This window comes from Corvus moneduloides, chromosome 3 (genome assembly GCF_009650955.1).
Source record: "Corvus moneduloides isolate bCorMon1 chromosome 3, bCorMon1.pri, whole genome shotgun sequence".
NCBI lineage: Eukaryota > Metazoa > Chordata > Aves > Passeriformes > Corvidae > Corvus > Corvus moneduloides.
The window spans coordinates 83,057,040-83,084,849 of record NC_045478.1 but is presented as its reverse complement, the minus strand read 5'-3'; the positions used below and the strand labels follow the sequence as shown (position 1 = coordinate 83,084,849).

At 35.9% G+C, this 27,810-nt stretch overlaps 1 protein-coding gene across 13 annotated transcripts in view; it reads left to right on the top strand.

Annotated features, from left to right (window-relative positions):
• The window catches only part of QKI (QKI, KH domain containing RNA binding), a 157,702-nt gene that overhangs the window by 34,060 nt on the left and 95,832 nt on the right, over positions 1-27,810 (top strand). For all 13 annotated transcript variants that reach the window (XM_032102463.1, XM_032102461.1, XM_032102466.1 and 10 more), the window contains exon 2: positions 2,685-2,827. In XM_032102463.1, the coding sequence (XP_031958354.1) occupies positions 2,685-2,827 (143 nt within the window). The remainder of the gene's footprint in view (positions 1-2,684; positions 2,828-27,810) is intronic.

Genomic DNA, 27,810 nt, shown 5'->3' with positions numbered 1-27,810 from the left:
TTGTGCATTTGAGAGAATGCTTTTGGTCAGCTGCACTAATACCTTAGGAAGGAAGATAGGTTGTACTCAATTCATAGAAGTGAGAGAGAATGGGTGAACTAGAGATTTGATCTATTTTATCATTTAAGGAGTAGCCCTTCAGTACTGTGAAATTTAAGAAAAGTGGAGAGAGAGAGTTTCATAGATGACGTGTTGTGCAGAAATGGAGTTTGGAGATTGGATCGGAAGTTAAAGAAAACAGGGAATATATAATATATGCCTGTTATTTCATTTGTTGCTTCTGAATGTTTTGTCTGAGGCCTTGGAGAAAGTATCTAAGACGAGAGAAGGTAAAATGCCAAGAAGCAGAAGAAGTGGTAGCACTTGAGGAGCTGACTGTCCCTGTCCTGATGTTTGTTACCGTTACTGCTGGCTTGAATGTAGTGAGAGGAAATACAAACCTATGCATGCAGAGAAGACTAAAGTTCAGGTGTCTGGTTCTGTAGTGGCGTTTTCTACTCCACTGAGTTGGTAGATGTCTTCACTCTATAAAGTTTGAGGTAGCTTAGGTTTCACACAAGCGAAAATTGAGTGGTAGTCCTTAAGCCAGCTCTCATACTGTCTGTGTGTGTTCTGAATGTTTGGCTTCCAAGTGTCATGAATGTGGCATAAGATTATTTGCAAGGGAAGGATTAAAATAAATGTTTGTTTTCTCCTGTGAAAACTATGATACCTAATGTTAATGATTATATTCTGCATGAAAGATACATTTTGAAAGGAAAATTTTGGTGCAGCTACTCAGTAGCTGCCAGTTATAAATAAAAATAACCATGTTGCTACTTATGCTTCAGTACTTCTGTGGACTGCCTAGCTTGTTTCAGTGTAGTGTAAATTAATGGAAAATCTGAAGAGAATGAAAAGGAAACAAAGTGTGGCAAAAGATAGTAATATCTGTTCAGAGATGTGCAAAAGAATTTCTTTATATACTGAAGCCAGTATAAATACTGCTTGTAGTTCAGAGGAATTTGTGCTCGTAGCCAAAATTGTCAGTGTAGATGGAGATGAGGATTTTTTCCTTGAGCTATGATTATATGGTGACAAAACTTGTGTTCCCCATTGTAAACAGGTGTTAACTACCAAATCATGATACAGTACACATGACTGTGTCAGTTTCCAGCCGAGAAACAACTTGTTCCTGAGTATGCGTTTCAGAGATGCGTCCTTTCTGACACTGTCCCCCACCCTACAGCTTTTCAGGTGGTGAAATCTCAGCTGTTAATCATTTTCCAGAGAAGAAACTGATAATGAAACAGAGGTTATATTAATCTCTTGTCACTTGAAACTCTAGCAGCAGACTACTTCTTTCTGTGGCTTCCTGTATTTAGATGAAAACATAAGATTTCTGTTTTCAGTGTCATGTTTAATTCTGAAAGTTTTGAAAGCAGTTGTTGCAATTCTAAGTGAAAGACTGGAATTACTGATACCTGGCTTTGTTTACAGCCCATGCTATTTTAAGTCTTAATGCTTTGGGAACTATCCTGTTGAAATGTTAGTTTTTTGTTTGAAACTTGGTTAATACATTCATTTTAAGTAATTCTTCTGTAGTATTGAAATAAACTCATTGAGAACATTTTTACGCTATTTGGGATTTTGTAAGTTATGAAATGTGGAATTTCTTATTCTTATAGCAGCAATTTAAATACCACATTTAACATTTAACAGGTTTAGAAATAAAATGTAACCTTGTGTTAAATGTCTTTTTTGGCTAAACAAAAGAAAGCTTTGTGTTCATTCTCGGACTATTAGATTTTAGTGACGCTAATGTAGATTTGAATCAAATTATCCATTTTTAACTACCTTGTTCATAACTACTGAACTACATCTTCCAAGTAAATACCTCAAGGTATGAGTAATACATGTGCAAATGGTAGAAACAGTACTTAGAAGTCCACCCTTGACATTTCCTGGTGCTGTTGAGGAGTTTTTCATTACTTTGAAATGAAGTAGTAGGGCTTCTGAGTGCTTAGAGAGCTTGCCCAGGTCATGCCCAGAGCATGCCTTCATTCTTTTGTTATCTCTCTGGGGGTAGTCAGTAGAACAATATCTACCTGTTTGTTGTCATACCATGTGCTCATGAACTGCGCTCACTGCTAAGTTGTCCTATTTTCCATTGCTGAAAGATGCTCCATTTAATTTCCAGGTGCTGTTGTTAATCCCATAACTAGCAAAAAGTGCTGTATAGATGCATTTTTCTATTTTTTATGTTAGGTGCAGATTTCTAATTTTTTTTTTTGCTTTCTAACTGCCTTATTATTAAAAAAAAACCTTAAAAGAGCTGTTTTTATACACCTTTTAAATGATGTGAACAATCTTGTAAGTGTTCTGAGGAGCTGCACATAATTTTTACTTCAATAGCTGAATTCCATAAACAGGATGAGTAGGCAGCAAATTTACAGACATGAAAGACATTTAAGGATGGGTGCTGCAATTTAAAAGAAAAAGCCAAAAAAACAACTGAAAACCCCCAAACAAAACAGAAGGAAAAAACCAAAACCAGAGCAGATTTTTCAGCTACTATGATGTTCATGACACAAGGAAGAAAATGGCATTAAGGTTTGGGAAATAATAGAAAGAGAAGATTGTCATGTGAGATTATAATCTGTTACTGTATTTAATGGCTAATATACGTTTTTCCCCCCCCACAGAAATTAGCAGAGTACGGAAAGACATGTATAACGACACATTAAATGGTAGTACGGAGAAGAGAAGTGCAGAATTACCAGATGCTGTGGGACCTATTGTACAGTTACAAGAGAAACTATATGTGCCTGTAAAAGAATATCCAGATGTAAGTATATCTTTTTAGTCCCTAAGTTATTTTTTGATCCTTGTGGTTGTCTTTAAGTGTAAATTTCATGTGATGCTACCCTTGGATCATGCTGAGTTGCTTTGGACACCAGGGAATTAGTGTACGTTCCACTTGGCTTGATTTGCAGAGAGTGTGAGTGGAAGAAGGTTGTGTTAAATACCAAACTAGTTTGGATTGCTAAACCATAGATGTAAGATCCTAATTATCATGTTCATTCAGTATTGTCTGTCCTGAGACACTTGTGAAGTGAATATTAGGAGGAAAGTAGTTCTTGGGATGATGTTTTTTCCTCTTGGTGTGTTGCTAAAAGTCAGCTGCAGAATGCTTAGAGGCCCTTTAGAGACCTTTTGGAGACTGTACTTAGTCTCAATTACTGTTTGTCCCATACCTGTGTAACTAGTTCTGTTGCTTACAGAAGTGTCTTTATCTCAGGGTTGGTTGTCCTGTCCTCTCCCCTTTCTCTGCCCTTCTTAAGCAAAACTGTTTGCTTGCCTGTCAATACTGTGCTCTCCATGGGGTGTTCAGTTCCATTGTACGCTTACCTTTTGAAAGAGAATGGTTTCATTTAATTGGAACTGTTTTGAATTCATCTGTGTTTCTAAAAACTGCTTGGGAAGAACAGTCCTGTCAAAATCTACCCCCAACTACCCCAACCATTTTCATTGATTGGTGACAGAATAAGAAATTGTGTTATTCTTCCCTAATAGAATTTAGAGGTTCTGTTGCGATAGAGGAGTGCAGGGTCCAAGTAAGGGATTTGCACATTAAAGTGATATAAAGTGGAAGAAAGTACAGAACAGCAAAAAATGGGGCTAACACTTGCCTATTTCTGTGGCTTTTCTTTGTATGCTTAATTAGATTAAGCTCTCCAAATGGAGTTTTATTATTTCAATTCTGCTTAGAACATACGGGCCTCTAAATAAACCTCATTGTGCCACGCTCCATTAAGAAAATTAAGTGCAAGTCCTTACTCAGAACAGAATATTTAGACAAATGTCTTTTCTCTCTTTTCAAGTTTTCACGCAGTTGTTTTGCTGTGGGGTTAAAATACCTGTACTGGGAAAAGTGTTTAAGGAATTTGCACTGGCACTAAGGACATCTCTCTCCCCTTGTATTGTATTTTTCTTCCAAATTAAACATATGTGTGTCTGTATACATATTTGTACATGCATACTTCTCCCCACACCAAAAACAGTGATTCTTTTGAGACTCACAGAATTATAGATTTTTGAGAGGAATTGTCCTGTCCTTTTGTTCCACAAAGCCATGTAAGTAGCTGTGGAATTAATACCTGCATATATCTTAGAATTATATTGCTTAGGGCTTTTTAAAACATTTCTTAGTTATTGAAATCTTTGTTTCATAACTTGACAATGTATTCTTTATGAAGAGTTGCCTTAGTTATTTGTTGCAGTTTTTACAGAACTTGAGGCGTGCTGTACGAGGATTATGAGTAAGAAAAAAGGTGTTTGATTTCCCTGTTATTTTAACTATTAAGCTGCTGTTCTAGAAATCAGGGGTTTAGTAGCTTAGCTCTTCACTGCCAGTTAATTGTCAAATATAGTGTAAATAAGCAGGAAAGAGTTTGTCTCTAGTTACTGTCAAAGTAATGATTTCACTAGCTACTGCTAGCTCTTTGTGTGCTTTCAGAAGAACGGCCTTGAAGTGGTCACTAAATTATTGTAATAAACACTTACGCATTCAGAAGTTGGAGAAGCTTGTGATTTGTATACATGTGACCTGGAATAAAAAGGCTGTTGGTTCTTGTGAGATGATGTGAAGTGTGTGCTAGAAAATGTGCTGCTTCTGCCGCTGTGGTGGGACCCGGCAGTTCAAGCTTCACTGGAGAGCCAAGCCTGGTGTTCTCTCTGTGCTCCTATATGTGTTCACTGCTACTTTGAATGGGATTTGCACAGCCTCAATAACTGGTTAATAAACTAGAATATACCACTACATATGAACAGAAAGCTTTGATTTTGTATGTAGGCTCTTTCTTTGTGCAAGTCAGAAATTATGTAACCTTCTTTAAATTCAGGCTAGCATTCAGAAGGTTGGGGGTACAGTGATTCCAACTTGTTTTAAAAAAAGAACAAAAGTTGTAAAATTCACTTGTAAGTATTAATTTCACCAGTAAAGGTAAATTTGTGGGTAAAGATAGAAATTGTCACCTGTGATAATTTTCACGGTGTTATGTGAAACTTCTGGCTCATGTTTAGCAATTAATTTAGTTGTTACCAGATGTAGGAAAGACATGGTGTATAGACTGAGAGTGAGCTTCTCAGATAAATAAATCTAGTTAATTCTTTGTGTTGCCGTAATTTTCTTCCAGCTGACAATCTTGTATATGTTACAAAGATGTAAAGTTGAATAAACCTAAAGTTGCTCGGAGAAGAGTGACCAGAAACTGTTTTTCTGATAGATATTTAATAATATTTTTAGTAACAGAAATTAAAAAAAAAAAATTAGCAAAATGTTAGGAGGTTGTAATAAACTTCTGTTGTGGTAAATATTTTTGATTTAGAATTTTGAGCATATTGGTTAGTTTTCTATAGTGAATACTGCATAGTACTATAATGCCATTTTGTGCAGAGAATCCTCAGTTACTTGTGAGGCAAAACAATAGTAGTCTACCATAGGTTTAAACAAACATGCTTTATATGTGTGTATGTATAGACATGCACAAAAGCTGAAACAATAAATTTTCATAGCCTGCATCACTTTGTTATTACTGTTTTACTACCCTTTGGTTCCCCACACAAAGTAGAGAATATATAAAATTAAATTTGAAATAAATATATAAGATCCCTTGAAGGCTCTTAATTTATTTTTCTATACTAGTGTGTATTAAGTATTTTTAATCTAATATTTTTATTTGAAGACCATAGTTGATGCAAGATTCAACTTGCCAAAAAATTGTTTGACTGAAACAGCCTTTAGTTTTTAAATGTTGGCTGTTCAGAGTCTGAATTCCTACTTCTGTACTAGTAAGTGGAAGATATGCAAAAATCTTGCTAAACAAAAATTAATTTTCTTTGGTGTGTTGTATTAATAAAGAGCATTTTTCTGTGATGTAGTCACAGTCTGATAAATTGTGTAGCTGTTGGGATGGTCTCCTTTCTGGGACATTTTTTTCCATAGGAAGTTACTGTTACGCAGTTGGGTCTGTTTGTATTGTTTTGTTCTAGCACCCTTGAAAGGTGTTTAATCTTTATAGAAATTTTAGTATTAAAACTGAGATTTGAGATACTTAACTTTTCTGGACCATGTATATGCTCCTGAAACTTGAGAGAGAACTTGTGCAGCAGGCACCCAAAAAATGAAATTCCATTAATTGTCTATATTCTGCCCTTCAGTTAAAAATGTGTTTGTTCTCTATAGTGTAATGTTTGTACTCTCATATAAGTCTTTGGTGTTACAGTTTGAAGGCATTTCCAATTCATGGAGAAATAACTTCCAGCAGAATTTTAAAAAGTAAGAAGAAAAGATGTCAGAAAAATTATTGAGCTCTTAAGAAGCAGAAGAATGGAGGATAAGCTATTGTTTGTGGGTGAATAGTTAATAGTCTTTAGCATTTCTTATGCTTCAGATAAATGATTAATTTTCTCAAATTTCCCTAAAGAGCTGAGACTAAACTTTCTGCCTGATATCAATTTAAACAGTTTCTGGAATTAGTACCTACAAATGTTGAACTGAATAAATGTTTTTTCTATTATAATCATGGCTTTATTATTAATAAGTACCCTGTTAGCTCTGATTAATGTGAAATTCTCTGTTGGAACTCTACTGTGCCTCTTCAGTAAAAATGTAAGAACTCAGTAATTATCGCATCTATAGTAGCATGTCCTTTGAGTATACTGAAGCTCAAAGGCCAGCAGTGATAAACAGCTTGTGCGTACTTTCTGACCGTTTTAGTTAAAACTGTTTAATTAGAACAACACAACGATGAACACAGGGACTCATTTTACTGTGGGGAACTTACTGACAAAACGTTTAAATACTTTTTCAATTTGTAATATCAGAGTTTAATAGCATCCCTAATATGGATTAGAAAAATGATAACATCTTCTTTATTTATTGTTCTGATTCTTTTACTTAAGCTTTTCGTTCCCTAGTGGTAAACAGGGAAGGAGGCTAAAAGACTTGGCCTTGCTTACCCTTGCAATTTGAAGCAAAGAGAGAATATAACTGGTAGCTGTAGATAAACTTGGGATACAGAGTAATGGCAGGGCTGAAGGAAGATTTGGGAAAGAGGTCAGCTACTGATGAAAGTACAAATGTACACGAAATAACAAACACTAAAGTAGTTTGATTACTAATTTTCAGTCTTAGTAGGGTCAATTGGAAAAACATTCTAGTAGAAATAATGAGAACTAAAAATTTAATTTTTAATTCAACCTTTATATATTCATGAGAGGCTTTATGTGCTCTGGTTGCACATGGTAAGGGAATGGGTTGAGAAAGGGCCCTTTTGTTTAGATGCTGTTAAAATGTACATGCCTTAATATCTGTATGAAGATTTTTTTTACCCTTTCTATCTAATGTTTTATTAGATATCCTTCCATTACTGACCCTCTGAATCACCTTTTTACATTTTTTTTGTTTTTGTTTTTTTGGTGGTTTTGTTTTTTTTTTTTTTTTTTTTTTTTGGAACCATGCTAAACACTCAATAGCTGGTGTGGGGGGTTGGGTGCTTTCTTGGTGGATTTTTTGGTTTTGGGGTTTTTTTGGTGAAGGATGACAGATGTCATAATTTTATTCATAAATAAGTTGGTCAAATCTCCAGAGCATGTTTGTACTTGGAGGCAAAAGGATGGACAACAGTCTAGAATACATTGGAATAAAAAATCCTGTCCTTTAGTCCCTTACAGTAATCTTGCAGGCTCAGTACTCAGCAGTACCAATTAACTTGGTCCATATCTCCATTATTTTTTACCTGTTAAGCTCTTCAAGAATTTAGTCCAGTTAGGTTTGGTGATTACCTTGTCATTCATCTTTTAATGTTGTTCTTCCCATTTTATTCTTACTTTAATTTTGCTGTTTGCAGATCCTGCGGTCTTTCTGTGTGTGTAAATAAAAAGAAAAGGAAGGTAGGGTGGAAGTAAGACAAGTAAAAACTTAGTAAGTAGCCTTTGTCTTGGCAATGTAAGACAAAGTAAATTTGTAAATCTGGTACTGACAGGAAAATTGAACATATTTGTTAGGACACCATGTTTTTATGGTGATGCTTGTATTATTAACTTCTTCAAATTAGCATCATAAGATGAAACTCCTAGTTTTATATGTATGTTCATATACATGCTATGTCCAGCATGTATATGACACTCCCTGCAGAAAGCAGTGGAATTTTTTTCTTGTTTAATCAGTATACAATTCCAACTTGTAAGGGTGGGAATCCCCTACTCTGACATTAACAGCTAGTGCTAGATGTTTGGGTGCCTCTCTTCACCGTGGATGAAGAGGACTGTGCGTTTATGGGGAAGCCAAGTGCTAAAGGAGAATGGTAGTCTAGAAAATTAGTCTAAACAGTTAGTTTAAAGATACCTGTTACTTTTCTGTGGATGAAATAACTTAAATTATTCTAATAAATTAATTTTATTTAAAATGTTTAACTTTGGGATATACAAAATTTGAGGTTGCAAAGAAAGTGTCCAACAGAACTTTTTGAAGTTGGTCTAGCAGTCAACATCCATCATGATTGGTTGTGCTCCTGTAGTGCCTTTCATTTTAGCTCATTTCATTTTCTGTGTAGAGTCAGGCTTTCAGTGGGCAATCTGTTTGATCAGGGCTGTCTTCTTAATACCCTCTTCCATTTTGAATTCTGCACTTCATGTGCATATGTTTCTTTCTTTCATGGATTACAGAATTATTTGGGTGCATGGTTTCAGTTGATTATGCACTACAACTCTGGTGTCAGTGTGTGCTTGCTTTTGCTGAACTGATTTTTCTTAGAGCTGCTACTTTGTGTATTAGCTCTTGCAAGACTTAAGTCTAGGAGAGCTGGGTGCAAGTACAAGTAATGAACAGTCAACTGTGAGGCATTGTTGCATACCGACTTTGTTTTACATTGGGGGTTTTTTTCAGTCTATTCTTTTGAAATGTTTATTTTAGGAAAGAAGAGTTTTATACAGGGATGAGGAAATGCTTCAGCATGGTATTTTTGCTTGCTATTGTGAGGTCAGGTATGCTTGGGTACACACCTGCTGAACTTGTTGGTAGTTTTTTGTGAACTAATGTACTTTAACTAGGACTGGGGAATGCAGTAAACATGGAAATACATCGAGTAAGTGCTGAAACAATACTTAACAGAGCAAGGTAGAGCTTGTGTTTAAAACACATAGGTGAATTCACAAATTACTGTTTAGACATCAGAATCCTTAGTAGTTGTGCTTTATTACTCAAAGTCAGGAACAGATCTTCCCTCTGCTTTAGAGAGCTGAAACAGACTCCTGAAGGAGATTGGGCTGGTATTTGAGAAGCACAGTGTTTTAAGGAGGGAGGAAATACAGAGAGAAAAACCCTTTCTTGAGGGTTAAGAGGTTTTTAAATTTTTTAGTTTCCCCCCCTCTGATTAGTTGACAAAAGGAGACCTATAGCACTAAGCTGTAGTGCTTTCCCCAGAAACTTAAACTGGCAATTATGGTACCATGTTGTCTTCACCCCCTCCCCCTGCAGTGGTCAGTCAGCTTTTGACAGACTGAGTATTAGATATTTCTTCCTTTTTAGTAGCTCTGTAGTTTAGATATTACTGTTTGTACACTCCGATTTTTATGGAGTTGCCCTTGCAAAAGTAATTCGATGCTTTCCAGTCAGAGGACAGCAAGAGTTTGGTAACTTTGTATGGGTAGGTCAGTGAAATGCTAATTGTGGTTGCTCTGTGTTTTGCCAGGATAAGATGACGCCAAGCCCCATTTAGAATTGCTATTTAATGTAGTTTTGAGTTCCAGTCAAAATACCAGCTTGATAATTTCTTTGTATTACTCCTAAATCATATGCTTAGGTAAAAATCAATGTACATGCCCTCAGTGGTAAAAGGTCTATTGTTTATTACCAGGGTAAGTCTGCCCACAAACCTTGGAGGTGCATATTAATTAACAAAAAAAAAAAGAAAAGAAAAAGAAAAAAGGTGCCTTATAAACAACATGGTCAAGTTTTTTTAAACAGGTGTGCTGTTTTGAGGTTGTACTGCTTCTGAAGTTATTAATACATTTAGAAGTGTGCATCACTTGTCAAGGAAAAGTTTTCAGTGTAATGCTGTATCTATAGCATACATTTCTGATCTGAATTTGTTCTGTATTTCAAAAGAACAGAGTAGTTTTGCTCTCCATATGTGTCTCATTGTTGCTGGTCACTTGGTTGTCTTGCAAGGGTCTTTTTGTGGGGAAGATTGTACACAAATCCAGCTTCAGGAATAAACTTTTGTTTTAGGCATTTCCTTCCTTTTCCCATGTTTTGTTTCATTGCTAGAGAACTGTTGTTTACCTGCCTTGGTTTGGAATGTTGGATTTAAAATAAAACCCAAATGCTGTCTCAGTAGGTATCTCTGCATAGGAGATTCTGGGTTTCTGTAGCTAATAGGTATTCATCCATTGTAGTGTGGATCTACTCAATTTATGAAATTAGTGTGCTGTTTTTTAAAGCTAGTAAGAATACTAGTTGGACACTGTTGTTTAATTTCAGTCACTTTGACATAATATTAATTCACAGTTCTAAGCTTTTATATGCTGCTTCTCTTTAAGAGCAGTGTATAGTAGTGAATTCTGTGAAGGCACTGATTCCTTTTGAAATTTGCTGCATTGCTTTGAAACTGAATTCTTTTTCTGTCAAATACGCTCAATACTTTAAGAAAAATAATTTTGCTTGATGAGCAGCCAGTTCCTTTTTACACCTTATTTGCACTCAGTTGTCTCTTATTATATAGTATAGCACTTCCTCTCTTCAGGAATGCTCATGCACCTGTCCTAATTGTGTGCATTCATCCACCCAACACTTCAGTTACTTAGGTTGGTTAATGCTTTTTCAGAAGGTTTCTGTCTCTTTAGAGTGCTGATACAAGCATGATCAGTGTGTCTCAGCTGTGTGGTTTATAAACACTCAGAACATACTGACCCAAAAATTCGAGTTAGTTCTAGTTGCAAACATTGTGATCTGTGGTGTCAGAGGGCGCTGAGGGCTTTGCCCTGTGGTCGGTGATACAGGGACTGCTTGCTCTGGGAAGATTATCAACTAAATTGTGATTTAAAGTTGTCTTAAATATGCAGCCGTTTATCAGTTTATTTTTTTCCTTGTACAGGTGGTCTAAAAATGTGAATGCTGTGTTAAATAGATATATCGTTATTGATGTTCCATCTGGAAATGACCAGTTGTTACATTGCTAATGTATTTAAGTACTGATGATAATGAATATATTATTCAAATTAACATCCTAAATGCCTGGGTCGTACTATTTAGCCTAATTGCTTGAATTTTATAATTTGAACTTACTTGACAATTTGATTACCATTTTTTAAAAAAATGAATGTCACTTGCATTAAAAGTAAAGCAAAGTTGATGTCATTCAACACAAATACTAAAATAGTGTATCTTGGGCTTCAATCTCATTAGATTTTTTCAAGTTATTCTAGCCAAAATAATATTTTGCACATCTTTTTTTTCTTCCATGAGTGCAGATGTTACCCTTGAGACTGGGAAAAATTGTAAACAAGGGCTTTTGAGTCTCTGTGAAGGACTTCGGTTTTTTCTGTGAGTCAGCTGATGGGCAAGCTGAAACAAGAGAGAGACCTGAAACTCTGGCTTTGTAATGTAGATAGGGCTGGAACATAACATATATCTCTAAATCCTAAGTCACTGCAGACAGGTAGCCTCACATGTAAACCTGAAGTACATCTCAGAGCCTTATGATAACTCTTTTCTTCTGCTGTCTCTCCTGTGGTAAATATGAGGTAGTTTCTCTTCTGTTGCGGTGTTGGTCGTCACAGAACTGTAGAAAGTGGTAGTACCCCGCTCCTTACTTTAAAAGCCCAGAGTAAAAGGCAGAAGTTAGTTGAAATGAAGGCTGAATGTAGCAATTGTTGATATGCTGCTCTTTTAGTAGTGTTGTAATCGTAGATATTTAGGATAGTAGATTCAATATGATTTGATATCCAAAGGTACTACTATTATTGTATGATTAGACTGTAATACTGCTGCTCTTAGTGCTCGATGCTGACTGAAGCACATAACTGTATAGTGCTTGTGTTTTGAGGCTTCTACCCTTAAGTGCTCCCAACCAGGGGGGCTTTTTAAGGTGTTTCAGGTGCTTTTCAGTTTTGACTCATTTGTCTTTTTATGCATTGCCTTTTTACAGCTAGAGCGTAGACTTAAGGTTTGGTAATAGCTTTTAGCAAAAGTCATTTAGAGCAAACAAGGCAGATTAGATCTTAAAACACTAAAGGAGATATTGAGTGCTATATTTTGAGCCCTCCTCTGTATTTCTGACCTGTTCTGCAGTGTTAGGTTTGAATTTTGCAAGTTTACTGATTATGGCAGATGTACACATATGGAGAAGACTTTTTGTAACAATGTTTCCAGAAGGTGAATGGAATTATTAGTTTAATTTTTCACTTCAAATATGGTCAACACTGAGAAGTCTATTTATTATTTCTTTTTTTAGAAGAAATGCTTATACAGCAGCAAATAGGCATTGAGAGTTTATAATCTTACTTTATTTTACACTTTATTGAAGTGTATCATTTGAAGTCTGTAGTAGCATGAGAAATGCTACCAGTTAGATAATCCTGCTGAGTTTTGTTCTAAATTTTGGAAGGGGGATTGCTTTTGTTTTGATGAAACAATTTAAAATTACTTTCTCTGACATGTTTCAGTATTTTCATGACCTGAAATTCTAGACCTAGTTTGGTAAATGAACCCCTAATCAACCTGAAGTAGTACAAACTGTGTATAAAGCTACGATTAAGCATGATATTTATATAAAAAGTGGGGTTTTGTAGTTATGCTTGTAAAATACTGGGAGTATTTTCAATATATTTAAAGATAGAAATAGGTATTTCAGAAGTTTGTCTTAAATGAGAAGAATTCTGATTCACCTTCCCCTATGAATTAGTAAAATTCAGTTTGTTTCACTATGGAGCTCTTAGTCTATGAATGAGATTGCAGTTGTGTTACCAATTCTCAAATGTGTGTAAAATTTAAAGAAGCAAAGCAAAAATTATCTAGTATTTGTTCTGATTATAAATGATGATTTAGTCAGCTAAATTAAGCAATTCAAATCAGTTACATGAATGAAAAGCATGTCTATGTGTAGGAATGTTAAACACCTTAGTTTGTCACTCACTTCAGAAATTTGATAAAATGCATTTTTTCCCAAAATATCTTGCTTGAATATGGAAACTTTCATCACAGCTCTAATTGGTAAGGCCTATCTTTATTCACAAAACAATACTATGCATCCGTATCATGGGGTTTAGTTGCTTGGTGTGGTGCTTTACCGCTTTATTTTTAACTTTGCTTGTGTGAAAGAGTGCTATTATGGAGGAAAAAATAGTAATTGCTATTTATATAGTACTGCTTTGAGGTCTTCTGATTTGGAAGTGTGCAATTTTTGTGTTTCCTCCCTTCCCATCTTTCAAGGTGGCAAACAAGTGTATTTTTGCAACTTAGAATTATAAAAGACTGAATAATTCAGCATAAAATCTGTTGCCTTAAAGGGATGAAGAACTTTGTCTAAAATTCCAGTAACTAATAAAATAAAATGAAGTTGTTACTGAGCACCTCTCCTTTGCATAAACTTGAGTATAACCTCAAAGCCTGTTTCTGCAAAGTCAGTTTTCCTTTTGAGAGGAGGAAAAGTGACTGCATTTCTCTGGTAAATTAAAAAAAAGAGAATAGTATCCCTTAAGTACCAGTATTCTGTTTCTGCTTAGTATTTGTAACTATCTGCAATGGTGCTCCAACTTAAATGTATCTTTCTCACTTCTAATTACTGAGAAATGGAAGTAGTCTACAGCTAAATTGCCAACTTCAAGTGCCTTGGGTAATGTCATATGTAGTCAGATCTAATTAAAAGGTATTATTATGGAAATTAGTTGTTGGACTGTATATCCTGAGGATCCTTTGTTATTGGAATATGAGTCTAATGATGTAAACTGTGAGGCTTAGAGGACACTGCTGGATCCTACAATTGGGTTTTGGAGACCGATTAACACACAGCACAACTTGTTAATTCTCTAGATAAATGTGTCACGATTCCCAAGTAGAGCATGGAATTGAACAATTTTTACTCATCTCGTGGTGTTATTGAAACTGATGTCTTGTCACTGTTCTGAAAACCTCCTCTTAGTGAATAGGATGAAAGAGATTATTCACTATCTCGCTTAAGCATGCCTACTATTAGATTGTTCACAGGATCTGATTTCCTGAGAGAGTTTCTGTTAACAATCTTTCAATTACTGTTTAAAGGTTTTTATGACCACTTAAAGGAGGGAACTACCAAACGGTTCTGTGGGCCTCTAAATAATTGCAAATGGGAATCTAATGATAACAGAGATTCCCATTTTAAAACCATGAAATTGTTAATTTGTCTATCTTTACAGCTTTCTCACTTATGTTGATAATTCTAAGCAATTTAAAATCCAATTATTTCCAAAACATGACAGTAATTAGATTAGTGTTTTTACATGACCAGAACATGTCGCATAAAAAAAATCATTTTGAGGGATATTATTTTAGTTATTTGAAGTGGAATTGAAACTACCCAGTTAAGATTCCCTTTAAACTTGTGGCATGAGGAAAAGGGTTAATGGTAAAAACAATATTAAATGGAAAGAAAATGTGACTAGTTTATATTATTATGTACAAAATGAAAAAGCAGAGGTGAAACAGCGCACAAACAGGAGGGGTTCTTGCCCTATTAGGAGAAGAAACAATGTTACTAATTAAACATGCTAAAAGAACAAATTGCTATTTCACAAGTAATATTTCTAAAGGTAATATTTATACAAACAACTACACAATTTATAAACAGTAAAAATTAGTCCAGAAGTGGTGGGAGGGAGGCAAACCCCAAAATGCTTTTTGCTTGAGTGTGTTTGACAAGGCATGGCTTCTGTCTCTGGTAACTGATAAGGTCTCTGCTTTGCTGTTGTGTGTTCTTGTATCTTCTGTCTGCTGATCCAGCCCGCAGTGTTGTCAGCTCAGTGAGGAATGTCAGGAGACTGGAGCAAAAGGGACATTAAATGGTTGACACTGAGGGATGGCAGTAAATGAGATGGGAGCTAAATATATAGGTTTGTGACATTCTAGCAGCTGGCTAAAGTCCTGCTGTTTGTTGCTTGGGTATACTAGCCTTAAAAAGGAAGAGAATGCATTGTAGCACCGAGAAGAAAAAAAACAGCTGGTGGCTTATCAGTCAGCCCTAATGACAGAGAAGGTTAAAGAGTTTGGAAGGACAAATCTTGAAAGAGTGCTTTTATTAGTAACATAAAATCTTTAATTTGTTATCAGTAGCTTTATAAAACTACTCTAGAACGTGGCTTGTTCAGCACAAAAAGATGTGAATGCTTCGTTTGTTGTCCAAATAAAATTACTTTAAAAATTTGCTTACTTTTGATTCAAGCAGTTTGGTAGGTGGTTTTTACAGTAACTTACTTTTGATGTTTTCTTGCTCCATAAGGAAACTCTTGGAAACAGTTTGATACTTAAGTATCTTGGCATTTAATGCTTAATTTAGAAAAGGCTTATTTTTCTAATAGATGAAAGCATTAATGCCCTCGAATGGTATAAACTTCATGTATCTTAAACCCCGTCTTTATTAGAGAGATAGAAAAGTGCCATGTGATTTAAATATGATTTTGTCTGATACACTTTCAAAACGAAAGTTAATGTTTAGAAAAATCCGTGTTTAATTGCTTAAAAGCTTCATGTTTGTCATGTAACTTGTAACTACATCTAGTTCTTGCCGTAAAGGCTGTTTTGAATGTCAGCTTGAAATAAGTACAGCACCTTAGTCAAAAGATGAGCCCTGCTTGATATTTGCTGCTTCTTCCTGTCTGAGATTTTAACAGTTTCTTCTCAAGAACCTGTTTAGTTCTTGAACCCAAACTTCATTGTTACCACTGTCTTACAGCTGACTCAGAGAGAAGTGAAAAACAAAACCTCATTTATGGCTCCTCAGCAAGTAAAGTGGTAGTGAAGAAGCCTTTCTGTCCTCTTTTGTACTCAGAGTGAGTGTCTGTGTTGGTGGCACTCTGGTGCTGGATTGAACATGCCCTTGAAAGACGCTGTGGGCTGAAGATGTGAAAATGTGATACAGGTTAGAAGCCTTTAGTGGAGGGGACTTTCCTTTTTTTTTTTTTTCTTTCCTATTGTAAGTGCTCCTTGTGCTGTGGCATAATCTGACAGGATGGGAAGGAATCAGGAAATTCCAGATCTCCTGCTCTTAGATCTGTCGCCTTCCTTAAAGCTTGTTGGAGTGTTTGTGGAAGTGAGGTGTAACCGAGCAGTTTAGTGTCAGCTTTTAGAAGACTGCGACAGTGATAGTTGGGTCTCATTTGTCTTAATGTTAGGAGCTGGTTTTCTTCCTATTATAGGAGCAGCTTCTCCTTAGTAGTACCACCAGTGTGGTTTTCTATCATTTTGAGATGGTCTTGCATTAATTTGTGTTTGTATATGTTTTTCTTCTCTACGGTATGCGAAAGTTCAGGTGGACTGTATGTAGCGGGATGATGCACCAGTTAAGGTTTTCAGGCCTTGAATAAAAGAGATTAGAGAGATTTGAGCTGCTTTGCTCAGGGAATTTGATGTATTGTGTTTAGGCAGATTTCGGTTTTTTTATATACTTCTGTGTTGAGAGCTTTATGGCTGTGGAGCTGTACAGTAATTTGAAAATCTTCTCTTGCGTTTACTAAATGGTGCCATTTGTGAAGTGCTGGTTCCCTTTTTTAATTAGCATAGGAGCTCTTTGTGGGTCTTCATTTTGAATTCTGTAACTTGTTTAGGTAGATGCCAGTATTACCCTTGTGTTACATTATACAAAAATATCCAGAAAAATATCAGCAGAACTTAGCTGATGTAATAAACTTGCCTTTATTCCTTCTATGTATCTAATGCAAGTTTAGTCATAGTATTAGCTTTTTTCCAAGTGATTGTTTCATTCTGCACAGTAAAAACCAGATGCACACAGCTTTTAAAGCTTTATGTTAGAGGTCAGTAATTTAAGAGTTATTTTTAAATCCTCTCTACCTTTGTACTCTGGCATCTGACTACTGCTGCTGCTCTTTAAAGGAACTTCCGGAGTGCAATATTTTCAATACTTCGAAATTTCTCAATCCTTTGACAACATAATGTAAGGTTTTATGGCTGCATTCATTTTCACAAAAAATTTAGATCTGCTGTTGGATTTGGATTGCTTTCTAGCTTCCATCTGAAGGTTCTATTTTCTTAATGCCAAAACTATATGGTGAAGGTGTAATTTTGCTACAGAAAAATGAAAATGAAAAAAGATTTGTTACTCAATCCTAGGACAGTAAAGCTTCTTAGTATTCACTTAATTTTGAACTAAATGGTAAATCTCCTGGCATAAATGATTAAATCTTGGGTTAGTTTTTAGAAAATGAAATTGAATAAAATATTGATTAGATGTGGTAATTTGCCAAATCTAGAAGATTAGGATACCTATTTTTGGTATGCTGTTAGATAGACTGATCTTCAAATTGGCCAAAAAATTTGTGAAGAAATTGTTAGCTCTGTAGCAGCTAATCTGGGAAAACAGTGCCTTTGAGATTAAAGATAATATCTTTGTGTTAACATAGAATTTTTTTTTTTTATTTTTTCCACCTGTGATAACATACACATATATTGTGTTTAAAAAATAAGGTGGGATCTTCTGCCCAGAGGAGCTGAAAATATATTTTCTGGAAAGACTGTGTTAGTGGGTCAGTGCTGTTTCAATGGGTGAAAATTAAGTTGGCATCCTAGATAACATTTTGAAGATATTGAGTTTCGGATATACAGGAATTACTACATCCTGAATTCTTATGGCTTCATTTTGATGACAAGTTCTGACAGATACCTATTTCAAACAGATGACAAAAGAAAACTCTACGTTGACTTCTCTGATTAGTAGTAATGCATTCAGCCAACTAGGTGTAGCTACTGCTCAGATGGTTCTGTCGCATTAATTAGAATTTCATTGCTAAAAATTAGGTGTCATTTAGATAAATACCTAGCTATTGTTATATTTCATTAAAGATTTTCAATAACTAAGCGAAACAACACCAAGTACTTAATTTGATAAGGTCCTCTTATAAACTGCAAGGTGAGAATTTGGAGAAAAAAGTGGTATACTTCAGTGTATTACTTTTAGTTTGCTTTATATCTTTTAATCTGTGCTTTGAAATTCTTTGTTCTTTAATCAAGGAAGCTGTGTTACCATTATTGAAATGACCTGGAAAGCTAGCCTGATTTTATTATTATTATTATTATTATTATTTATTTACTTCATTTTTTATAGATCTGGTCTAATGTATTTACATGAGGTTTGTAAAGCTGTTTGTCAGTTAAACATGCTCTCAAAGCCTTCAGCAAAGGTTATTAGAGGTGAATGATGTGGATTTAAAGGATTTAGTAATTCATTCTAAATCCCAGCTATACTTTTAAATGCGTATTTTTTCTTTTTTTTTTTTTTTTTTTGAAGGAGTATTTTAAGCATTCGGATGTGGTCTGCTGGGTGAAAATGATATTTTATTGACATCACATGGATAATCTGGTTTGTCTAGCTTACAGCTGCAGTGATCAGAAGCTGAGCTTTTTGAATGATCACTATATCAGTGGCTGATACTCAGCTCAGTCAGGAACAAATGCAAATAATCTGTAATAATCCGTAATGGGCAAGTCAACTCTACCAACGAAGCTTAAGATTGCAGAATTATGGTCTGTAAATTGTGGCACCCTTACAGGACCTGAAGGGAGCCTACAAGAGATCTGGAGAGGATCTTTTAGGATAGGTCAAGTGGGAATAGATTTAGACTGAAAGAGGGTAGAATTAATAGATGTTAGGAAGAAATTCTTCACTGTGAGGGTGGTGAGACAGTGGAACAGGCTGCCCAGAGAAGCTGTGGGTGCCCCATCCCTGGAGGTGTTCAAAGCCAGGTTGGATGGGGCTTTGAGCAACCTGGTCTGGTGGAAGGTGTCCCTGCCCATGGCTGGGGGTTTGGAATTAGATGATTTTCAAGTTCCCTTCCAGCCCTAACTGTTCTATGACTTTATGAAATGCAGCAAGTTGACATTTTTACTTCAAGATGCTTATGTTGCTGTGGTGCTGGGGCTTCAATTGTATGGTGGTGCTTCATAAAAACAATTTAGTTTTTATTGTAGCAAGCAATGTGTCTATTAAAATTTATCCCCCAGTTAAAATCACCTCAGTTTTCTATCTGAAATTATAGGGGGTGCTGTTTATTTTGGCACATTCCAGAACATAACTGGAAGTAATGTATTCAATTTGTTAAATAATGTTACAGTGCCAGAATACAGGTACTAGCAAAGAGTATTTAATAGTTGAACAGGACTCAGGGTTACCCTTTGAAAATTTAGTATTTGTGATTCTAGTAAATAATAGAACTACTTTAAGTGGCAAAACCTTAAATTGAAACAAATCCTGATTTGCCATATTAAAACATTCTAAAAGTTCTTATTTATTGTACTACCTGTTTTAATGTTATTTAGAGAACATTACCAGTAAGAAATAGTAATAGATGCGCAATTTTTAAGGTAGTGTAGTGGTTTGGTCCAAAATACTCATTACTGTTTATCTGCTGTGAGATAAGAATTAGGAGAAATGCAAAACAGGCACCAAACTTGAAAGAATATAAAGAAGTTTATTAACAGACCTAAAAGAAGAAAAAAAAATTATACCACCTTCAGAACTCTCCTCCTCCCCCCACCTTCCTCCCTTCTCCCACTGACAATGTGAAAAGACAACCCTTAAGATGTTCAGTCTGTTTACCACTTCCATAATAACCTTGTTCAGTCCATTTAGAAAGAGAAGTCTCTTCTTGCTCATGCTATGAAAACATTATCACAACGAGACAGCCGCCCACTTCCAAATATTGTTCAGTCCATTTAGGAAGAGGAGTCTCTCTGCCTGCATGTGAGTCCCTTCCCCCGACTTGCAGCTTTTCCCACAACTGCTTTCGAGGGTCCACTCTTGAAGTTTTTTGGGGTACAATTTTAAGGTCGAGCCGTTCAGAAACAAAAACAGAGGCCCTTCTCCTTCCCTGGGAGCAAAGGGTCTTCATCATCTTCATCTTTAGGACTATCTCTGGGAGCATCTCTAGGAACTGAGGTTTTCTCCTTTCCCATTTGGAGCAAAAGTCCCCATCTGGTTCATCTCTACGGACTGAGGTTTTCTCCTTTCCCGTTTGGAGCAAAAGTCCTCATCAGGTTCATCTCTCCCTGTCCAAACTTCTCATGAAATTACAGCTGCGTCAGCATCTGCCTATCTCAGCGCAGGTGCTTTTGCTCACGAGTTGAACACTCCACCCCCCATATCTTCATGAAATTACAACAGGATACTCTGATATATCATAGCTTCACAAGAGAATTTCAGCTTTAAGCATCTCCTCTCTCTCTTCCTTCAGGTTTTCAGCTCTTCACAGCAATAAAAAGGGTTAATCTCACCTCGGCCTTGCAGCTTTGCAGCTGGAATGTTGAATTTTTCTTATCGCAGTGGAGAGGGGGGAGAGCCGAGCCGCTCCGGCTGCCCACGGACGGCAAGGCAGTGGGGGGGGTTCCATGGCTGGAACAGGTCCATTGACTCCAGGATGGCCGTGGCCCAGCCTGGCCTGGCCCGAGCAGGGCCTGGCTGGGCCCGCTGGCCCCCACACGGGGCCCGCAGCCACCTGTCCCAGCGCCGGAAACGAGAGAGAGCTTGGAGGGGGAGTTTGCCTATTCTTAAATGTGGATCACAGAGGTGATCACAACTTTAAGTGGCTTAGAGAATTGTCCATATTCAAACTGGCCAGCTGATAGGTTCTATCAGTTCCCAGAGGAAACTGTAAGCACCCCTTAGCAAGGACGTCCCTTCCGGGACTATGCTTGCTAACCTATGACAGGTAGACCAAACGGTTTGTTATGGTGATCCATCCTTTAAACCATTAAACGTGTATTGCTGGTGTCCAAGAAGGGAAGGCAGCAATTCCTAATCCTATAGCGAGAACAAGGTACTACTGTTCATCACTGATAGTTTATTATATACTTATTTAAGTTTTACTGGAAAACACAGATAAATTTGTATCAGCATTTCTTACTAAAGATCATGTGCAGAGTCTGTGTAGGCAAGGCCTGTTTACTAACTTGTCCCAACGGATGCTAAATTTTGTGCTCAGTTTTGTGAGCCAGCTGACTTGCAGCATGTGTGCGTTCATTCAAGAGATTTTATTTGGTTCCGAACATAACGTGAACAATTCAGTGTTTGAATTGTGCTGATGGCACCAGGTTTCTAGATGAGGTGAGTTAGAAGTTAAACAGCGTTGAGGAAGACTGACTCATGCATGCCATGAAACATAAATACCCCAATACTTAGAGCGGAGATTTAAGCTGTTCTGCCCTGCTATATGATAAATATGATAAAGTTTCTGGGGATCTTTCTGGACATCCCATAGAATCTGTACTGTTCTAATTGACGTAAGAAAAAAACTCCCAATTAAATATAATGTAATTTAAAGGAATTTAACGAATTCCTTTTAATTTAACCAAAATTACTCCTACACAAAGTGCATTATGTAATACTTAAGCTAAACATAGTTCTGGGAGAGAGTAATAGATAAAGTTATTTGTATTGAGAGAACTCATTTGCTCTTTTACTGGCTGAAGTTTTCTTTGGAACCTCTGCATTGTGTAAAAGTCAAAACCTTTGCACTAATGTGTTCATTTTCCTCCAGATGCTGTTTTTTTTTGTATAGTACATCAGACTTCAAAACACCGAATGTTAACTTTGTTCTCCTGCTGCACAAATACTATGTTTTAGTAATATATCACAATTATATTCATATCCTTTGTTTTTGCATTAATACATATTTTATACATGTTTTTGAACTAGACCAAGCTGGTCTTACTCCCACAATAATTATCAGTTCTTTCCCATCACAAGACAAGTTATTATCTGGCTTTGATGTTTAAAAGTGATTATGGTAACTGAACTAGAACAAAAAAACCAACCCAAAAATGCCCCCAACCCTATAATCTTTGTTAAAAATGTATGTAGTGTACTAAATAAAGATGGAACCAGTCTTAGTGCATTACATATGTACTGAAGATGATTCTTATCCATTTAATACACTAAGAAAAAGAAAAAATCTTTTCATTGTCTCCTTTCTAAGATGATGTTCTCCTCTTTGTGTCAACTCAAATTTTAGAGAATTGGAACTACTTTAAATATTTCAGCTGTAGTGACCCTTTTATTAAATGTTGGAGATTAAATTGCTCACACTTGAAGTAATCTCAGAGGTATTTCAACAGATCTACAAGAAGTTTTGATTTTGTTTGTCCAGCGCAAAAGTACCTAATTGAAAATATGACAGATCCTAATTTTCTGACGGTTGATATTCTGTGTTTTATTCCCCAGTACGTTAATGGTTTTATTTTTGTGTTTAAGTGATGAAGAGATTATTTAATAATAATTTGTATGCATAGGTTGCTTATACAATGCTGCTTGCACAGCATTTCTAATTTGCTACTTAACTTCATCACTTAAATGCTTCAATAGTTCTCATTTAGTTTTGATTGTAGTATTGGAATGGTGTATATCAGATACCCACACCAAATATAAGTGGATATATTTGACATAAGCAGATTATGCTGCTGATATTCACTACATGTGTACTTTAGCCTTTACTTGGTTATTTTGCTTAGAAAACATGACATGTTTAGGGATGGAGAGAATGTTTCTCATGCATTGTTGCCTGCAGCATCTCTTCTGTGACCAGCAGTAGATGGGTTTGATAGAGACTTGGGGAAACAACTTCACATGTTGTCACTAGCAGTCTTAACTACTACCTAAAGTTAGCTTGTGTGTAAAAATTACCTTCTAAATGTGGTTACTATTGTCTCTGTTCACTGTATTGACAGTGATAATACCATCTGCTTTGTCAGCCTCTTCTCCCTTTAAAATCTCATCAGATAATCTGTTTTTCTTAACTATGTTACAAACTTGACAAATTCCACTGGAGCACATTTAATCCTCAGAATACAAGCTAATGCAGTTAATGAAAGATACCACAATTTCAGCATTATTCTTGAAACATTATGCTTTACCCTCTTGATTTCTGAAATATGTACAAGTGGCTGTTTATGTAAACTTGGCCTTTGTTTTTAGTTAATCTGTGATGTGGTCACTGAGTCAGTCGTGTATGGGATGCACTTGTTTTTATTTTATAGTAGTTCTTACTGCTTCAACAAAAGCTGTGTAGCTGTTTTCTGTTGTGATAAGTGTGATGTTGAATCACTGAAAATACTTAAGGTATGAAATATATTTGAGGTTTCTCTTCATGGAAAAAGAAACCTTCTGTTTTGTTAATCACAACCTACCAAAAAATGTAGTGGTATCATCTTCTGTATGGGGTGAGATAGTGGCAACAGTTTCAAGTATCTAAAGAAAATACTTTGACTGAAATAAGGGGGTGGGGGCTGTAAATGTTAACTGAAAGGTTATGTATTTAATCTATCCCTGCTGTCTTACTGGCAAATTACATGTTTACAGGTGTAAATGCTGGTTTTGGTAACATTGTTTGTGTTTGTATATATACATGTGCAATAAACATCACTGCAACTGTGCTTGTAAAAAAAGCCCAACTAACCAAACATCTCCTCTTCCCCACCGCCCCCCCCCCCCCCCAAAAAAAAAAAAAAACCAACCAAAAACCCCAAAGCAACAACCAGAAGCGAATTTTTTGACAAAGTTGTCATTGTGAAAATGGTTTTGCGGGCATGGTATACTAATGGAGTAAATATTGGAAAATGTTATTTCTAGAAAGCATATGCAATGTAAGTAATTTGCCCGTTTGTCATTTCTTTTTTCCTGTAAAATGTTTCAGATTACTTTCTCAGAAATTCAGTCTCAAAGGTACCTAGCTGTAACTTTATGCTACAAGTTTTGTTTATTGAGCACTAGACTACCTAACTGAAAGTATCTTAAGGTTTAATATGCTGTATTTTGTTTTCTAATATCTCAAGTGGTTTTATACTTGTTTCAGGTTAGAGACTTTCAAAAAATCAAATCAGCCACACATATCTGATTTTTTTTTATCATTATCTAAAACTCGGTTGAGAACAACACAAGATTTTCTGAGAAATATTTTATGAAAAACTGTATTACCAGTATCATAAAACAATATTCATTTAAAAAGAAATCAATGAAAAAAATCAAACCTAAATTTGCTAATTTTGGTGGGTCAGTGAAAGCTTTTACTGGATTCAGAGTCCATTCTTGTATTTGTTCTGTCAGCGTAGTGTTATGTTTTATCTTCTTCTTTAGTATTTCCAGGTTGTTTGCATATAAATGTTTCAATTAAATGCATTGGCTGTTTTTTTTTAATAAAAAACATGCATGAAAATACATACTTGAATTTAATTGTATCTTTAAGAAATATATTAATCCTTGGAGAGATGTTAATCTTGCTCACAAAGAGTACTAACATTAAACAAACACCATTGTGAGTGTCATACACATTCATCACACTTTGTTTTGAGTGCCTTCATTGTCTTGCAGTTCCTTCGTGTCTCTTCATTACTCCATTTCTGTGGTTGGCATTTTAGCCTGTGACTCTGTCAGATTAAGTTATCTCCTAAATGGTCTTGGAATATGACTATTGCAATCTGAAGACATAGAAGGTTTCCTCTGAAGTGGCTAAACTGACTGCCAGCATTGCTGCCTAAGATAAAATTAGCAGATGTTGTCCATTGTAACATCCAGTTTTCAGTTGCGTCTTAACCGTGACATATTTTAACCACTGAACCATGCGGAGTCCTGGTCTTCAGATGTTTTTTATTTGGTGTGGAAAATCATATGAAAATGAAATGAGCAGAAAATGCTGCTCTCCGTGTCTTCAAAAATCAAGCTAACCACCAGGACATTTTAAAGCACATTTTTGAGGTGCTTTAGTTTGTTTAATGTATCAGTGTGCAATCTGAAAGCTGTTTTGACTATGGAGAAGGCTGGATATAAGGTATAGTGTTCTCTCTTGATGAAAATCCACATCCAGCTGGCGGTTATGTCTAGCATATAACTAGGCTGTAAAATGTAATTTGGAAAAAATATGGATAAGTGAAGGTGAGGCTGCTCGCTAACTGAGAAGTCTGCAGTTTTTGACCTGTTATGATTTAAAAAAAAAGGAAACTATATGTAAAGGTAGTCTCAAAATGGAGAACTTGTTTTCATGTATGGCATAACTATACTGAAGCTGCTTTCTACAGGAGGGTAAGAATTAACTAACATCATCAAGAGTGGACATCTATGGTTACAAGTACTCAGTTGTAATTACGGGGGTGTTTAAGGAAATAATAGAATTTATGTGATTTTTCTAAGCTGGGGGTCAGAAGGTGAAACCAATGCTAGATTACTAGACACATAGATTGCAAAGCATTTGTTATAAATCATTATTAAAGAAAGGGGTCCTTTTTTGTGTGTTTCTAATTTTTTTCTGAACTTAGCTGCTTGTTACATCTTAAAGTATGCTGAAAGTCAGCATGAAGTGTGGAGCATCTTTTGCTTTTGGTATAATGAGGAACTACTGAGCTTTTCTTGAGACTTTCCTTAAAATAAAGTTTAGGCTGTGTATGAAAAGTACTCAAATATGCATTGTACCTAAGGAACATAAAAGCTTTCTGAGACTTTTCTTGTTTTCCTTAACTTGAAATAGACTTGAAGAATAGCTTGTTTTGGCTTTTTTCCAGTGATAAGTAACTGACTCTGCAAAATCAATGTTTAGTAAGTCACTGGAACATTTGCTAATAAGATGGTAGAATAAATGAGTTTTTAATTGAGTTAAATAATTGTTCGATCAAATGCATGTGTTTGTGCTCTTTCTTGCTAGATTTGGATATTTCAATCAAATTGGATTTTTTAAAATTCATTTCCATTAATGAAGTAAAGACACTTTTTTTCATAAGTTAAATTAGATCTTGCCACATCTTATTTTCATATTTCAAAGGAAAACACAAAATACAAAAGTCACAATAGTAGTATGAAATTTAATATTACTGGTCTACCTGAAGGTCCTCAGATATTAACTTGCATGGAAAGTTCCTTAAACTCTGCATTTCCCATACTGTAGAAACCAGACACTTCTTTGCAGCAGCTCTGAGTCTTTGGCATGGTTCGTTTTTGCTTTTCTTCACTACTTTTGTTCTGGGAGTGAGGACTGGTGAAGCGTAGAAGGACTATAAAAGCAGCTGGTCTGCTTAGGAATTGTTCTATGCATAGGGAATACAAGATGTTTTTATCAGGGAATTTCTCATGCAGTGGACTTGTTAGGTCACCACATGGCAATTTTGTCGACTCTTGGGAACGTCAGTTGCTGCAGAATAATCGTTAATATCCCAGAGTAGGTGCGAACATTAGAATTTGGAGCAGCTTTTTTTCCTAATATGTTTTTTACTGCTTAAAGTCTTTGAGTAACAAAGATCCTCATGTTCAGTGTCCCAACATATGCTGTCTGTTGCTTTTCTTTAAGGGGGTATGTTTTGGATATCTTCTCAAAGAAAGGCAGCAACTGTCTTACACGCTGGCACGTTCCAGTGGTGTTTTGTACATGCTGAAAACTTCAAACGTGAAAGGTTAGCAAACTAAGGGAATGTGAGTGATGATGCAGAGAAACAAGCAGAGAGGGAGAGCAACAAGGCTGTAACAGGTTGGAACTTCAGCACCTGAGCTCTGCTAAACACTTTTAATTCTTGGCTTTTAGGATGCTCTTGTGTTTGTGTGTCACCTTCTTCTGGAGGTTGTTTCTCTAGTTGTGATTTTGAGTTGAGGAAGATTTGAGCACATGAAAATAAAACTCAGGAAAACAATTGTGAAATACCACTAGTGAAAATTTTACATATAAAAATATATCGAGTGTAGAGATATTAGTTGTTGTGGAAGGAAAGACTGACTTCATTTGATTGCTTTTTCTGTGTTGTTGATGTAGAAGCAGTTAATCTTAATAAGGGCCACTTCTGCTTAATTTTTAACATAATCTCATTTTTCAACATGTGTGAGGTTACATACAGTCAAAGTAGTACAGCCAAGTTGCAAACTTGACACTAATACAGATTACTCCCTTTTTTGGTCAAATTGATTTCTGAACCTCTGCTCTAAACTAGCAGTTCTCTGGGGCTAAGGTGAATCCTACAGTACTAGACAAATGCCAAGTGAGAAACACTATCAGAAATTAAAGGGAAATATTCTTAGCTTTGTCCCTGTACAAATGTTAGAACAAACAGTATTCCTGAACACAGGTATGTTATTTGTAGAGAAACACAAAGCAATGAAGAGTGTGATTGGGTGACAGTATGAGACAAAGAGCACAAGAAATATTGAATTAGATGTTAAGGATGGTCTTCTGAATTTGTCAGATGTCGTTCTGGTAATTCTGTCTGATAGTCTAGCTGGCCTGACAGGTAAGAGAAGCAGTAGCTGCAGATACAACTGGATTCTGAAAAAACTGTCTAACTTGAAGGCTTACTCTGTGTTTCTTAGTTGTGGTCTTGCTGGTCACTGCTCTGTCTCTGTCAAAAGAGTCTGCGTTATGTTTTTCTATGAGTTCTGAGCTAGGACTTTTAAGATGGTTGTCTGAGGAACTGAATACTGACAGTGATATATTGGTATTAAAAAGTAGGGGATCATTTGTTAAAGCAATAATTGGCTTAATCTATGATAATTGATTACTGATGAGTCAATTAAGACTGCGCCCCAGGTAGGGAGGTCCTGCAGA